This window comes from Denticeps clupeoides, chromosome 7 (assembly GCF_900700375.1).
Source record: "Denticeps clupeoides chromosome 7, fDenClu1.1, whole genome shotgun sequence".
Lineage (NCBI taxonomy): Eukaryota > Metazoa > Chordata > Actinopteri > Clupeiformes > Denticipitidae > Denticeps > Denticeps clupeoides.
In genome coordinates this window covers 16704649-16721860 of record NC_041713.1, presented here as the reverse complement: position 1 = coordinate 16721860, position 17212 = coordinate 16704649, and the positions used below count along the sequence as shown (strand labels likewise).

The 17212-nt window shown below is 44.6% G+C and overlaps 1 protein-coding gene across 2 annotated transcripts; it reads right to left on the bottom strand.

Annotated features, from left to right (window-relative positions):
* Nucleotides 1-2728: 2728 nt before the first annotated feature.
* On the bottom strand, nt 2729-16825 carry cdc42ep4a (CDC42 effector protein (Rho GTPase binding) 4a). 2 transcript variants are annotated; one of them, XM_028987086.1, is made up of 2 exons: nt 16680-16825; nt 2729-5761 (listed from the first exon to the last, which is right to left on the bottom strand). In XM_028987086.1, exon 2 carries the CDS (start codon nt 5636-5638, stop codon nt 4571-4573), a length of 1068 nt encoding a protein of 355 aa, XP_028842919.1. In that variant the 5' UTR covers nt 5639-5761; nt 16680-16825; the 3' UTR covers nt 2729-4570. The 2 variants fall into 2 exon arrangements, with proteins under 2 accessions (XP_028842919.1, XP_028842920.1); XM_028987087.1 differs by lacking the exon at nt 16680-16825 and adding an exon at nt 6671-6910.
* Between the last annotated feature and the right edge of the window lie 387 nt (nt 16826-17212).

The following is a 17212-nucleotide window of genomic DNA, read 5'->3' as shown; positions in this document are numbered from 1 at the left end:
GGTGCTCGGATTAGTCGCTTCATTTCTTGGTTTGTGTGTGCAGACAACATGGACCATGAAGGACCACAGAACATCAGACGTGAAGAATGCGTGAAAACCCACCACCTCCTCTCACAAGCCAAACCTAACAGACGACAGCAAAATCTCAAAGAGTTAGATTTCAGCCCTCTTTCTTACAGTATAGGACCCCCTCACCCTGTAAAACGGCCACTTACTGACTTTGGAAGGAGACAAAAGAGGATCAGTGAACTGTTCTTCAGTAGGAGGACATGATGGGACCCTGATGTATTTGTTCTGGGGTGTGTGTGCGTTTGTTTTTGTTGTGTGTGGGTGCAGGGTGTGAGTAAAGTCGGTGAAAAGAGACTCGATCCTGCGGTCTGCGTCCAATCTCTTCCCATCCCCCACGCCAGTCTCCCACCACCGAAAAAGCCCTCCACCAGCAGGTTGTTTAATGCGTTCCAGATTTGGGAAGAGCTGCAACTCCCATCACACAATTCAGCAGGGGAAGCACATGATACGACAAGGGCCTGAGTACACAAACCAAACGGGGGCGAAAAATGGGCAGTCGGCACCGCCTCCTGGTGGAAGCAGGAACTGCTGTGATGAAGGTAGAACTTTATTAATCCCTCGGGAAGGTTTACATTTATGCCATTTATCAGACGCCCTTATCCAGAGCGACACTCACGGGCGAGTGCGTTACGTAGTAGGCTAATAGCAAAAGGAAATTCAGGAAAAATTCACCAGGAAATTCAGCTTCTACTATACAAGGAGATATATTCAGCAATATGAGAAATACGATAAAAAAACATTATATTGAAATATTCACATTTAAATCACACACAGTAATAAACAGCAGTGGGATAAAAGTAATAATTAAAGAATTATTGTACAATATGGAATGTTAACAAAAGTATGTGAGCACAAGTCACAAATTAACGTTTACATTATGTCACCTCCAATAAAACACCGCTCTACAACCAGTTACTTAATATTTTCCATGTGCAAAATACCTAGGCTGTCCACTAGGTGGCAGACTGTAACAGAGGGAAAGATCCTTGGGCAACCTTCCATATACAAGACTGATAAGTATTTGGACCAGGCAAAAAAGCCATTAAGAGACACGCCACGTATAATATAATGAAAGAAGAAAAATAATTGTGGTTTAAATCAACCGGTTGGAAGGCAATTATTATGCCAGAGAGGCGGTTACAAAAGACATAATACCTGTTGAAAGATCAGCAGAGCAACTGCAGACAAAGGAGAAGCCATTCCAGACTATTATATCAGACGGAGAAAGGATAGGAGACATATGAATTTTTAATGCCATTGTTCCAGTCAGACCCAGACACACTGGGTGGGTCTGGGGTGGGGGTTGCATTTTCCAAGCTATCGGCACGGCGGAACCCCCAGGGGTTGTGAGCCATCAGCCATCCAGTGAACACCACGAGGGGGGAAGGCAAGCAGGGTGCTGACTCTTACACCAGGTCGGACCCGCTCACGTTCCTGGACCCACACCGGTCCAGTGAGAGGGTTCATCACCCGTCAGGCCAAGGCAAGCACACAGATTCTCATTCCCAGATCCCCCGTCTTAGCTGCACTCCGACCCCCTTCCCCCTTTTCAGAAAAATCCATGTGCTCCTCTGCCCCCCAGGGGAGCCTCGCACATCTGCTTCAGAGAAAACAGCCGGCACAGTCCCTGCACAAATACTGATGCTAGCTGCAAATCACACAAGTTTTAAAAAAAAAAAAAAAAAAAAAAAAAAGCTATTACACCAAGTCATTACGAGAAAATGAAGAATTCAGTACATGGAATTCAATAGACCTTATCCGCTGATGAATGATTTAATCAGTGCCTGTGCAACTTTGCCTTGTAAATGAATGGGGTTCTTCATTCAGTGGCGATATTAGGTGTGTTGTAGGCTCGGTCTCTGGAAACATTAACACCCGTGAAAAAGTGAAGATCCTGGAAAAGGAATCTAATTCGAAAAAGTTAAAGCCTTCAACCTCAGCCAAGTATGAACTGTGTTAGATACAGTGCTTTTCAGTATTTTCCTGAATCCTTTTTTTTTTAAACTAATCATAGGTCATATCCTAATAACATGATATAGTGGACTGGATTTCATCACCCATAATAATCAAATGAACATTTAAGACAAGCTCCCTTTATATTATATTTGACTTGTTTTTTTGTGTAATAAATATATAGTCTTATATTGAAATCAATGCTAAAAAACAAGATGTTTAACTTAACATCTAATGGAATAAAGCATACATAAAGTGTCCCTATTTAAATTATGAAAGAAAAAAAATACTATCTTCAGTAATCATTTAGAGCCCTATTTTCAAATTACAACTAGGCACAGTGCTATGTGAGAAGCATGGACCTTACGGGTATCTTAAAGAAGTGAAATGAGTGTGTAATTATTTCTGGTCACCCTAAACACAATCTTTAAATGATTTTTTTAAGCTGTCACTGATGCTACTTCATAATTTTGGAAGATTTAAATGCAATAAGTCACATGCTCAAACTTCATGTTTATTGTTTTATGAATTTATTCATATAAATCCTAAGGACACCTTTGACCTAGAATACAATATTCTATTTCTTTTGTTTTTCTTTAATTTCTTTTACTCATACCATCATGTCCAACTTGACCTTGACTCCTTCTTTGTGACTTGTGATCCTAGCGAAGGTGGTAACAAATCCACAGACCAATCAGAACATGAACAATAAAGAAGCCTTTACAATAAAGGGCCTTTTTTTTTTTTTTATTTAAAAATATATCAGTTATTTTAGACGGGGGAAGCAAAGAATCACACAAATAAAAAGGTAAGGAGACAAGGAGGGAATATAACCGCATTATACAATCTATACAAATACACAAAGTGGCAGAAATAGCACTCACCCCTCTTTCATCTTTTCACACCAAATAATTCACGGACCCACTTGCATATAAATTTTTTCATTGGGGTCCAAAACAACTGATTTTTTTTTTTTAAAGCTGCATAATCCTTTACCACCTTAAGTAGGGGGTTCATTTTCTCTGTCATTTAACATCGTTTTTTTTAAACTCGCTCTTGTTTGGCGTACGCATGTGCCAAATCTAAATCGGAGCCAGAAGCCTCCTCGAATGAACAAATAAAAACACGGCAGTAAACCTTGAAAGCCCTACATATAATTGCATCTTAGAGGCCGCTACCATTTAGGAGGAAATTCTCGATTAAATTTGGCACATTTGTCATTCCGACCTAAGGCTGATGCCACCCCCCCCCCCCTCCCCTCGCGATTAAGCTCTTCCCCGCTTGTTCGTGTACCTCAAGCCTGCAGAGCAGAACGCTCCCTTTTAACCAAACAGGGAATTAAGGCTGCTGGGGATCCGGTGTTGTGCATCAGGCACTGAGCATTGTTCTGTCATCGACCACATGACATGCAAAACACAACTCTCTAGCACGGACACAAGCCTAGAAAAAGATAAAAGGTTAGTGTTTGTTTCTGTGTGAGTGGGAACTCTAGCCTATTCAAGTTCAGTGGATGATGCACCGAGGCTCTACGACGCCCCTCAAAACTGAAAACCACAACAACATGTCTGTAATAACCCATTCCTGTGTTTTGGAACAGTCCTAGCAGCTTCGACTACAGATTTCTGTTAGGGGCGTCTGAGAATCTGTCTGTCATGCAAAAAAAAAACAAAAAACACAGATGCAGCAGCAACAAGCCATCGTCATGTGGTGAGGAAGGAAGTGGTGAGGTATGAAATCCGATACACGAGCAACATGACACGCAATAACTGCCAAGACCTAGAAATGTGCAGAAAAACAAAAAAAATAAAAACCAGACTTGGTTCGACAGTTCTTGTGGAGAGGAGCATACCAGCGTGGCGCACGCCCCCGACCTTTGTACACCACTGGGCCCGCCATGCCTGCTTGCACCAGCCCAAGTGGTACAGTCCAGATGATGTCAATTTAAAGCATGACTGGGTACATCGTTCAGCGGATGTGCCGACATGGAATAAAAACAGGGGTCTGACCTCTAAAACCAAGGTACAAACCATTCTGCTCCCACGGCCAGAACATCAAACAGGGACTACAGCCACTTAACACCGAGAAGAACAACAGGGTTGATTTATGACAAGAAGTTCCGCTGCCATCCTTCATCCTTCGTCTCGGGCCCGTAGGCCCGTTCCTCGCTGAAGCCAGAGCACTGCTGGCGTGGTGAAGAGAAACAGGTGTCCTGAAAAATGGTGCCAGAATACAAGAATACAATGATACACTACGACAAGTCATGGTAAGCGTGTGGAGAGACAACAATCACCATGGAGAAAGAACAGTCAACACAAGTCCTTCCATCCATCAGAACCACTGAACAGATGGGGATGGGGTTTGCAGCCCTATATGGAGAAAGAGCAGCGTCACTCACCTCCCCTCCACCAGGAGTGACAATTTCTAGTCTTACACACTCTAGCCTATCACATACCTGGTTCTCCAGTTGGAGAACTTAAGCTGAATATGTTTAATGTTTTGCGCTGGTGCAATAGTTGGTTTAATAGTTGGCAGATAGGTCCATTATGTCTCATACACGGATTTCATCATCCTCGTCGTCCATGAAGGAGGAGAAATCTCCATCCTCCACAGGCGGCGGTGGGCTGTAGTTCAAGTGTCTCTCCATCTCAAGCGGCTGGCTGGTAGGTTTCTCATCCAGTGCAGCAGACCCTGAACTAGACACAGAGCAGCTCTCCACATTCTGGAGTTGAATAGGCTGCAACTCTGGGGTGGAGGACCCTAGAGCCTGCTGGTCGACATCTGGTAGTACATGTCCTTGAAGTTCTTCTGATTGATCCTGCTGGGGATTCCCCTTGGGTTCTTCCTCCTCATTCTCCCTATTTATCACAAAATCCTTGTGCTCTTCCACCACCTCTTCATCAAACTCGTTGTGCATGTGGAGAGGAGAAGAACGTCCCTCGCTGTCCCCTTCTTCTTCTGAACCCAGGTCACAATCATCCTTGTCCATGACAACTAGGACATCATCGAGCATGGAGGGCCCCAGGTCAACATGGAAGGACATCACCGATTCAGCTTTCTTCAAACCTCCCCCGTTGTAATATCCTGGGGAGCGAAGGTCAGTCAGAACTCCAAAGCGTTGCTCATGGTGCTCCAGGTCGAGGCCCTGGGTGTCAGCCATCGCCCCATTTGAGGCCTTTGCATCAAGATCAGGCACTTGCTTCACAGGGCTGGAAGACAGACTCTTGGGGACCCTGCCTCCATCCCGTCCCCCACTCTCATCATTGAGGAATGGCAGGGACATGGCGTTCTTCACAAAGGTGGGGGAACCCCCATGTGGCACAAGCAGGTTCTCTCGCTGGTCCACCCTGGTGACTGACTGGGAACGCTTGCTGCTCCTGAAGGTCCTGGAAAGGAGGCCAGGTCTTGGGGATCGGGGATATGTCTCTCCATCTTGAGGTGGCTCTCCTGAGCGACTGCTGAGAAAGGAGGTGTCCCCGAAGGCATCACCACTGCGACCGACGTGCATGGTGTGGCGAAAGTCCCCCAGAGGGGCGCTGATCATTTCTGGGGTGAGGTCCACACGTGAACGTCGCTTTGTTTGCGACAATCCTGAACCCAACTGCTTCAGGATTGGCATCTTGGCGGTCTTAACCTCTCACTCTAGTATGTAATCCAGTCTGAGTTTCGCCGTTTTTAATTTAATTGATCCAGACACTCTGGATAATGGAGCGGTGAAGACTCACTCAGGGTGATCTTGGCCCTAAAATTGAAAAGTAAAAGAAAACAATGCTTAGTCCCGCCTCCACAGCCATACATTATAAGAAGGTTAAGCAAAATGTTCAGTTCACAGTCAAAATCACAGTTCCAATCATACAAAACAGTTCACACTAATAAAATAACTAAATAAATATTAGCATGAACATTGCCTTAATAATTTAATAATAGATAATTTCCCCCCTCTAAGTTTACACTTACGTAAACTGACTTCACCAGATGTGCCTCTACCTCTAGCACCAGCCATGTTGCTGCGGGTAAATGATCTGTACCAGTTGCCTCAGATATAGTTCCAGTACGCAAGCACCCATTTGTGCAGAACAGACTGGGCTGGAATGATTTGTTTGGCTCACTGTTCAAAAAAACCGCGACGTCTTCAACGAGAGCATTTTATCACAGCACTGACAATGGCAGGCATTCTGTACAGAGCACGCCACTAAATGTAAGCAGCAATGAAGAGTTCTCCTCACTGACAACCATCCCCACTTCATCAGCTTCCCTGTCACCCGTCGCCAAACTTCATGGAGTATCTACATATATTAGAGAGTCCCCGAAATGGCGGCGGTGCTGGAAATGTCACTCATGGGCATTGACAGATGTGTATGAGCAGCCATCAGTGTGGATTTCCCTGGCATCACTAAAGTAAACAAGACAAATGTAAAGACCGCTGCAGGTCTCAACTATGACGGTTTGAAAGCTGTCAGGTTAAATTAGAATTTTCCTGAGTAGGCCCGAAAGAGTCAGTGCATGAGTCAGACACCGCGCATGATGCAAAGCTAAAGACTTCCTTTCTGCAAGACCCACCGTTTCAATCAGAACTAGCACAACGCCACCCGAAAACACGAAGCGAAAGCACGTCACGCACCCCAATACAGAACGTTTGCTCTGTTCTTACCATCTAGCAGCCCATCAACTTGAACTCCACCCAGATAAAAATGTCTCCCCATGGCTACGCTAGCTTGGGGTGCCGTGGCGAGCCGGGCAGGCGGGATGTGAGCGGAAGCCGACCTCTTTCCGCCTGCCTCGAGCAACCAGCTGAAGCTGCATTTCCTGGTCGGGTGCCCTTACCTGCTTGCGTCTCCATGACTACCCTCTGCTGCTTACAGACTGCATTGTTTCCTGTCCTGTTTCTTTTTGTATCCTGTATAACGCGGGCAACTAGTTTCTGAATTCTACACACCAGAAAGTAGCACACGAAGCGAGGACAGCGTAACAGGAAAAGCGCATTTGACCGGTGTCCCCTGCACCTGGCCTATTCTGACTGATTTCAAAAACTTTTTGTTACAATTAAACCTACTAATGACAATGCTAGGCATAATATGTACAAAATACACGGTTCAAAAGAGCTACACACACATACATACATATTGCATATGCATGGGTTATATCAGCAGGACAGTACTGAATATGTACGCTCAACACGATGCCTCAGATTAAATGCATTTTTAAAAAGCATGTGTCAAACAGCTGTGCTATTTTTTGGGGTGGTGAGCTTAGTATGAGTATGAATATCATTCATTATTAACCAGCATCCACATCCGCATTTGAGCATGTGGAACATGCACACATTCCTGTTATGACAAATTCAATTCAATAGCAGGAGTGAGACTAACTGATTTGAACTTCGATTATCAAGGTTTGACCTATTTCACCCTTTTTTATACATGAAGATATATCAAACATTATGAGACATTTATAAGGTTTACATACATATATATGTGTGTGTGTGTGTATGTATATATATATATTTTTTTTTTTTTTTTTTTTTTTTTTTTAATAATGAAGCTACAGGCAATGCCTCCATGACACTGCAGAACAAAACAAAAACGTGAAAGACACGTGAATCAATCCCAAAATGCGTTAGCGTGGATAATGGAGCAGAATGGATTCCAAAGCATTCCGCACATGCAGGGCGGTGATCCTCTTTCTGGGTGGCATGACCTGTGAGGACAATGACCACACACACACAGCCTTGCTGTTTCCCCGCGTCTCCAGTGGTCTTGAACGCAATGCCTCAGCACATCACTCAATCCCACTCCCACTCCAAAGGAATCTTAATAAGACCCCAGAAACATCCCAACGCTGTACTATCCTGTACTATCGTTGGCCAGGAGCGAGGCTAATGACATCTTAAGTACGTCTATTCCTGCTTTATCGCACCCCCCTTTGGAAACCTCATCATATTTATAGCCATGTCTGTGTCTGTGTGTGTGTGTGTGAGAGAGAGAGAGAGCATGGGAACCACTGTGGGAAACTGAAGGTCGGAGAGGGGGGTGAGTGACATTACAAACAGCCTCTCCCAACAGCCATGTGATCCCTGCAGCACCAACATCACAACGCACAATCAGACCAAACCCAAAACAAGACTCCCACAACACCATACCACACTGACCCACAGACCCCCAACAGGCCTGACAAACTCGACAGCCAATCACAGAGCTGCATACACAGAAGACAGACGCTAGTGTCTCCATCTCCAGAGGCTCCAGATCATATCTGCCTGAGGCTGCGAGTTTTCTAATCCTAAACCCCCCAATGTCCACCTTGATTGGTTGCTGTACAGGAAACTACTGAGGGGTGACCAGTGCCAATCCTCATGCACAGTAAAGACTTGTGTAGACAGTGTATATCTAGTGTACACAGTTTTGCTGTCCCTTATGCTGTCCCTAATACTGTCCCTTTACATTTTATTTCATACTTGGGTTTGAAGATTCAACGTGATACACTCACGCTCTCCCTCACTGGGCACTATTTTCAAACCTGCACCAAGTGCCACACTTGGTCAATCCTCAGGGAGTTACATGAACCAATCAAAACAAGATACAGGTCAGATTGGGTTCATATGTAATTCGTGCCGTCACTCAGAGAACAACCATTAAGGAAGTCTTTTATAACAGAACGAGACCAGTGAGACACATTCTGGGCGATTTAAACTCACAGCCATCAAAATAATACACAATCATTACAGACCACGTTCTGGGCAACACATCGTCGAGAACAAGCTCCACACCCCTATCTCAACACACGACCATCAGTGGCACAGTGAAAAAATGACAAAAAAAGCTGCAAAGAGCCATGTTGGAATTACAGAGGAGGGAAAAAAAGGATTTCAACGTTCCCTTTTATTCAGTACCAGATCACACTCGGCGGAGAGGCTGCAACAGAAGCCATGGGAGTCCCATGTTTGGATTATAAGTGCCTCTCTGCAGCAGCCATTCGTAATTAACAGCACGGGTTCAGCTCTTCACAAGGAACCCTGCTCCACGTCTGACGAATCGTAGACACCCCAAGCGTCAACATTAATAATAATAATTCTGTTCACTCACACAGAGCAATTCAAACCCCGCTCTTAAAGCCACACGACACGACCGCACAGCCCTCCATTTGCCTAATTGACTATTGACGGCTTCTTTCAGGAAATCAATCTGCTAAGTGTTTGATGGGCCCATGTGCAGTCCCAGCTGAGCCTCTGCTGTCTGGCAGGGGCCATTAGGAACCAGTGACCTGGACGTAAAATCATCTGACCCCGGGCCGGTGAAAGGGACTAGCTCAAACGGCCAGAGCAGAATGAGATGCAAACACACAAAAAAAAAAAAAATCTATAAATCTTGGAGACATTTATAACCCTTCACATTTGAATATTGAGCTGTGTGTGGCATTAACTGAAGTTAATTAACACTTTACAAAACGACTTCATTTACCATCACACTTGCACCACAATACACTATAAAACTGAACTTACAACAATTGTAGCACCCTCACGGAATGACGGAGGCACGAGATAGAGAGTCAAAAACGCGGTTTATTCTGGTCGTAACAACACGTGAGAACAGCTCATAAAGAAAACAAAGAAAAACCTTGCATTAACACAAGTTCTGGCACATTTCCTCATACATTTGAAACAATGCATAAAATATTTAAGTCAACAAACCTCGTGAGCTGACATCCATGAGAGGCTAAATAAGTTCTTATGGCTGTAGTTTCTCCTCCACATTACTTTGCTTATTTCCTGTCTTTTAACTTTTTATTTCTCCTTTCTTCATATATAAAAAAGGGCAATATCATATTTGCACTTGGGTATTATTAATACCATAAATATAGCCACATGTTGATAACATTATATTAAATGTCCACAATATGTTAATAAATGATTAAATTGGCAACGTTGTTCTATTACAGAATCATAAATACAGACAGGTGCTTATATAAAAACAATAAACTTTAGACATTTTTATGATAAAAGCATCGCTAAAATACTAAAATAGTAATAAATATTTAATAATAATTTTTATTTATTAATTCTACTGGTCAAAATCATGTCTTACAGTCCAATATGTGCTGTAACTATGCAGCGTAGCGGCCATTATACTTCTGTTTCCAGTCAAAGGCAATTAATTAAGTTAATTAAATCCCATATTTCATTGTTAAAAGTGATAGCAATTTAACTGCCCTATTCAAATTAAAGCCTAGAGGAAGGCCAACTAATCAAATTACAATATCTATCCATCAGCCACTGGACCAACCAACAGATGAGGCTTAGCCAGGCACAGGCCACTCAGATGATAAGAGTTTACAGCAGGTCATAATTCAACTGGACAGGTTTTTGGTTTATGTCATTGGCCTCCAGATGACAGGGCATGCAGGACACGTACAGACCGACTCACTTTGCTGCATGAATAGGAGGATAAAGAAATATCTCCGTATGCCTGGGTTGAGGTCGGCGTTGTCACCCCCTCCACCACAGTGTGAGCCAATTAACTCACCTCCATCCCCCCCAGACATCATTTACTCACCACAGTGGGAGCTCAAAGTGTGAATCCACAAACGTCACAGCTCACCCAGACATGTCACACCTTTTTCTATACAAAGACTTCTTTTCACATCTGCCCCACGACCACCAGGTTACACCAGGTCCAAACACGGCATAGCGGAGTCTGAATGAGTAACGAGGGGGTTAAATTGAAAATGTTTTTATCATTGTGATACACAGCAGAGCACACGGTGACACAACGAAATGGGTGGGTCCTCTGCTTTTAACCCATAACCTTTAGTGAGCAGTGGGCAGCCATGAAAGGCGACCGGGGAGCAGCGTGAGGGATATCTGATCACATTTCTTATTCAGATAAAAACAAACCATCACCCTGAGTGAGCAGTGGGCAGCAATGACAGACGCCCGGGGAGCAGTGTGTGGGGACGGTGCTTTGCTCAGTGGTACCTTGGCGCATGGGGATTTCGAACCGGCAACCTTCTGATTACGGGGCCGCTTCCTTAACCGCTAGGCCACCACTGCCCCAGAGACACACCTCCCCAGTCTGCAGTTTATAACGTACCAATACATCAATTAATCACTATTAACACCACAACACATGATCCGTCTAGTTAATTTAGTGTTCATTGATATGCAGGGATATGTAGGTTGTAGCGTACGAGGAGTGTTCATGAATTTCTTCACCAGAAATCACACTTGCCAAAGCAAATCTAAGGCAACATGGTCAGTCTCTTTGAATGACATTTAAACTTGTGTGGTGGTCAAGGAAATTTAAAAACAAATACGTTTCAGATCACTTTTTTCTTGCATTGGGAATTTTCAACATTTATATGTTTTAGATGTCTTATATAGACTTTAATGTTGTTAATATTTCAATTAATCTGTGTGTTTTGATGTTTATGTTTTGCTTCTATAAAGAATTCTGGATGAATATGAACTATGTAAACAAAAATGCAACTTGCTTGCGTACGAAACCCAAACAGGGCAGAGATAACAACAGACTTCCTGTCCTTGTCCTTTGTCCTTGTCAACGTGAATGGGTGATAAGGCCTTTAAAGTCTTTCACTGTCATAAAGGGCAGAAATCATCCAGACACCAGCAGTGATGAACCTCTGGTAGTGTACATATCAGAGGTCCATCAACACAGGCCCAGAGGAAACCCGAGGAAGAAGACCATTAACCAGATAAAGTCAGGAGGAGGAGCAGGAGCAAGAAGACCGAGGGGGTCACAGATAACTGATTAACGACCGCCGGAAAAAAGGGGAGGGGGACATGATTCGGTGGTCGTCGGCCAATGGAAGACCATCTAAAGTGCAGAACATCCCTGCGGCAAGTAACCCACGGAAACCAGAGAACGCATCTCAGGCAGGAAATTTTCACGTTTATGGCTTTGCCCTGCAGACATGAATGTAAACTCACTGGCCAGACCTCGGTAGTAAAGCTGGAAGACATCCGGCGCAGACATTAGATATTCAGCCAGCCATTAGGTGCCACCGGTGGCACCAGACGGGCCGCAGGACGCGCGCTGCAGAACAGCCTCAAAAAACGACTGTTATTTGTTAATATATCTAGAAGCGTGAATATGACTTAACAGAACATTATGACTGAACAGCTTCTCTGAAGCAGATCTTTTCCATTCTTGTACGTTATGAGCTGGTGCCCCCATGAATCAGACTTGCTTTTCCAGCTTCGAAGATGCTGGACCTGGAGAATATGGATGCCACGTCAACACCTCAAACTTGTTAAGGTCCATTTTTTCAGCGTAGCAGGATGTACTATCCTCCAGACAGGAGGCCATTTCCATGAAGGGGTGCACCTGGTCGGAAACTATGTTTAGGTAGATGGTACGTGTCAGAGTAACATGCACATGAACTGAGGACCCAAGGCTCCAGAGCAGAACATTGTGCAAAGCCTCACATTGTCTCCACCATAGTGAAAGTGAAATGAAAGTGAAGTGCTTGGCCTGGAGCGCTGAGTGAGGGGAGAAGGTTGATGTTCCTCACCACGCAGCCGGACCAGGTGTGTTCCTCAGGCACCTGAGGAATTTGGACGCGACGTAGAAGCTCTTGTACGAACCTGGTCCCTCGCTTTGTCAAAATGTCATAGGGTGGTAGTAGCCTAGTGGGTAACACACTCGCCTATGAACCAGAAGACCCGGGTTCGAATCCCACTTAATGCCATTGTGTCCCTGAGCAAGACACTTAACCCTATGTTGCTCCAGGGAGACTGTCCCTGTAACTACTGATTGTAAGTCGCTCTGGATAAGGGCGTCTGATAAATACTGTAAATGTAAATGTAAATGCTTGTCATTGTGAAACACAACGAAATGTGTCCTCTGCTTTTAACCATCACCCTTGGCATGCCGTGGGCAGCCATGAAAGGGGGAGCACTGTGTGGGGATGGTACTTTGGTCAGTGGTGCCTCAGTTTCCTAATCCGCTAGGCCACCACTGCCCCATCTCTTCCCCAGGTAAACAGTGCACACACAGCCAGCCTTTCACATGATGTAAAACCTCCATCCACTGCTCCATGGTGATGCTCATGTGACCGTCGTACAAGAACACCCGCACGCCTCGCCATTTTGTAGTGCTGGATTTAACATTTCATAACCACTTAAAACAGTGGGCCATGTTCATTTGCAGTACTGCAGACATCAAAGATTAGCCTGCCCTTCGGATCACTAAGAAAGCTTAATTAACCTTTCTTTCTTTCTTTCTTTCATTTTTCAGTAAACTCAGCTTTTTATAGGTCAGACTGCTGTGCACATTTTTTATTCCGAGCCCACCGCTCCCTTCTAATGCTGCTCGCAAGGAGAAGGTCAGAGAGCCTGTGCAGGGGAACAGGCCGACGGGACAGGAAGGGCAGGGACAGTACGAGCCCATTCAACCCTCCCATCCCAACGGAAGCGAGGTCCCCCTGCCCTTCCTACACTACACCCCCCTGCCCTGTTTACACTACTGCTCAAAAGTTTCGGGTCATTTCGAAACGTCCATGTTTTCCCACGAAAAAAAAAAAATACTAATAAGCAATCATTAGTATAATATAATCATTAGTCTGAAATAATGACGTAGTCCAGGGCATCGGTAGATGCTGTACTGGATACTGTACCAGTGGGAATTTGGCCAGTTTTTTTAATCAGTGCCATGGTTTCATAATAAAGTTGGACAGAATTCCACATTCGCTGATAAAGTTCCTCTCTACACGTATGCAGATAGGAGACGGTCAACGGCCGTGTCCAGATGCCGGATTCATTCATAGAGTTTTGACCCGTTTCATATCTTTTTACATTTACATTTACGGCATTCGGCAGACGCCCTTATCCAGAGCGACTTACAACGTGCTTAAGTTGCCATCGATGAAGAGATCAATTCCGGTTCACTAGGACCCCAACTATGAATACATCTATTTTATTCACTCTGTTGTAGATTCTGTACACAAAGTTCGACAACAAGAAAATTACAATTTAATCTAAATATTCTCTAAAGAGGAAGGTCTTGAGCTGTCGTTTGAAGGTGCTCAGTGACTGAGCTGTTCTGACCTCGAGGGGAAGTTCATTCCACCACCGAGGGGCCAAGACGGAGAAGAGTCTAGATGACTCTTTTTAATACACTAAATAATAGTTTCACATCAAAAACAAGGACATTTCTGAAGGACCTAGACTTTTGAAGAGTAGCGTACATCGCAACACAAACGGTAAAAACAGCACCACCTTATTTGGTCACCAGGAAACCGTGCGCTAAACCTTTTTAAAAAAAAATGTTTTATGCAAATCTCTTTTGAAGACAGGCCTCAGCGTTTCACAGATTTCTCAAGTTTCCGCACCACAATGACGGCTTATTCTGGCCGAAAGCACTTTTTTTTTTTTTGTCGTGGTCATTGTGATCTGCGGCGAGGTGAAAGGCTCTTGGTTTCAGAGGCCTGGAGCGCTGAGTGAGGGGAGAAGGTTGATGCTCCTCACCACGCAGCCGGACCAGGTGTGTTCCTCAGGCACCTGAGGAATTTGGATGCGACGTAGAAGCTCTTGTACGAACCTGGTCCCTCGCTTTGTCAAAATGTCAGGAATGCAGAAACCAACGGCGCCCATAAACCTACTCTGGAGGTGCTGAAGTACGGGACTCCTTACTCTCACCGTCTTGCAAGAGCAGGTCGCGGCAGTGCATGCTGGGAATTGACCAGTCTTCCACACCCAGCAGAAGTGCTGAAAACAGCAATTACAAATGATGGAAATTCAACTATTGCTATTATTGTAACAACGGAGGCAGCAACAGGAAATAAATGTAAAAACCAGCGCAGAAAGAGTGCGTCCTGGTATCCACTTTCACCTCCATGTTTGCTTTGTGCAAATCCAGTCGCATAAAGAGCCCGGTGACAATGGCATTGCCAAAAAAACAAAAAAAACAATGCGAGCAAACGGCCGAGCCTCCGAAACAAACACGGCTATTCACCGGCCGACATCCAACACCCGCCTGCTGTGCGGCGTCTTCGGGTGTTTACCGCGCCAAAGCGGCAAGGTCGCAGCAAGTTTACGGGGGCCGGAGCTTCACATCAGAGCCATTCCGATTGGACAAGGAAGCGGGCGTGGTCGTTTGCTCGATCTCATCTAATCGAGCATCGAATAAACACCAGCTGGCACAGTCACAGTCAAAACAAAAAAAAAACACGGGAAAAGGGAGAAAGCAGAACGTGAAAGGTGCTGGACTCCGAGCTACTGCCGGCCCATTAACAGATCTCAGTGAATCCTGTCCCGTAAGACTGCGTTCTCCGGAACATTCCCAAGTCCCAAGGCTGGAACAACACACAGCATCGACTTATCGAGTCCCTGCAGCTCGGTGCGTTTGCATGAAAAGGCGGAGTCCTACAAAAGGACTTTTTTTATTATCATGCTAATTACATTAGAATCCAGAAGTATTCTGACGCCACTTTAAACGCATCCATGTACAAAGACTCAGAATTTCCTTCACGATCTTCAACAAGTCGGTCTCTAAAAGAGAGGAGGGGGATCTGTTCATGTTGGTATTTCCTGGAATGTAAAATAAAATAAAAAAACAGGATGCAGAATCAGCCACAGGAGCCACATACACTTAACTGTCGGGTGAAAGAAAAACTCTTTAAAGGCAAAAAAAAAAAAAATGAGCTGAGCAAACACTGAACTCAAACCTACGTCCGTCGTTATCGTGAAAAAACTAACCGGAAAAAAGAACGGAGGCGTCATTTGCCCCCTCATCACCTTCAGCAGCTCCTGACCAGTCAGAACGTCCCCAGATGGCAGAGATGAAGCCCATCTCTACATCTGTAATAATGGGCATCTACAGTGGTAAAAAATGTGAAAAATGACCCAAATGTAAAGAAGTTGAATGGGGGGGCTGAAAAAAAAAAAAAAAAACCTGTATTCTCCCCACACAAGTAATGTGAAAAGGTGGGGGGGGGGGTCGGTGCAGCTTTTTCCTCTTGCGCGTGTGTAACTTTGTGAGAGTTTTCCAGGCCATAGAACGGACGAACAATCATGTTCTCGCATATTTCAGGCATTTAAACCTCGAATTGAACTCCATGGGTCAGTTTAGACTGGACTTAAACCACAAATGGGAAATTACATCATGCAAATCCGTATAATTTCATACAAAATACAAAAGGCAATATTAGTATGCACGCCCCTGTCTCAAGTCAGACCATATTTATACTCAGAACCATAAAATAAAAAAAATAAAAAAAAGTAAAGAAAGGCAAACCTTTAGGTGGCAAAAGAGCACCGTCATCTTTTAATCCCCCCACGACAAATAAAAGCGTGGCAGGCTGCTGTGGCCCACAGCGCGAAATCGGCCTAGCGACCGAGTTAAAAAAATGTAAAAAAAAAGTATCCCACGATAAATATTATAAATCATAACACACCGAAACTGTCTGACAGGATATTACGTAGAACCAAAAAAACACGATTTATCCGCGAGAGCAACAAAGCGCATCTGACCGGTCAGATTTTTTTTTTATTTATGGGGGGGTGGATGATGCATTCGTTAATAAATAATGAGCGTCTCGGAGCGTCTTTGTTTGCCGGGCGCCGAGAAGAGGAGGATGAGGAGGGAGGACGATGCTGGAGTGAAAGTAGAAAGGCTCGAGCACGTGCGACGGGAAGGCGGACTCACCCGGCTCTCCGCGACCCGGTCCGCCGCGGCGGGGACGAGAACCCGGCAGGTGCGCAGGTCCCCGGGTCACCCGACTTGTCGTTCCACGCCTCGCGCGTGTGTGTGTTTCTCTCTTTCTTTCTCCCCACTGGCCCGGTAGCGACCACCCGTCCTCCGTCGTGGACACGCCTCCTCCACGGCCAGCTTAAAGCGACAGGGACCCAATTACACAGACCCCGCCCCCCACCCGGTCACGTGACCCTCACGCACAACGTCAATTTCAAACCCGCTCCTGAAGCCATTAGCACTGTTTGTTTTTCATAATATTTTTCATGCATGCAATATATATGATTTCATAAAATATACAAGAAAAATATACAAAAATTAATTTAGTTAATGTATAATAATATGCACGTAAAATAAATGCGATATATGTCTATAAACGTGGTGTGCATGTATTTAAACTATGTGATAACACTGTGCATAAAATGAATATTTTACTCATGAATTCATAATTGTAAAAAAAGATTGGCCAAACCAGGTGAGAAGGTTAC

Bases quoted from the DNA above. Each gene is read 5' to 3' on its own strand.
- cdc42ep4a (XM_028987086.1), bottom strand. From the start codon at position 5,638: ATGCCAATCCTGAAGCAGTTGGGTTCAGGATTGTCGCAAACAAAGCGA.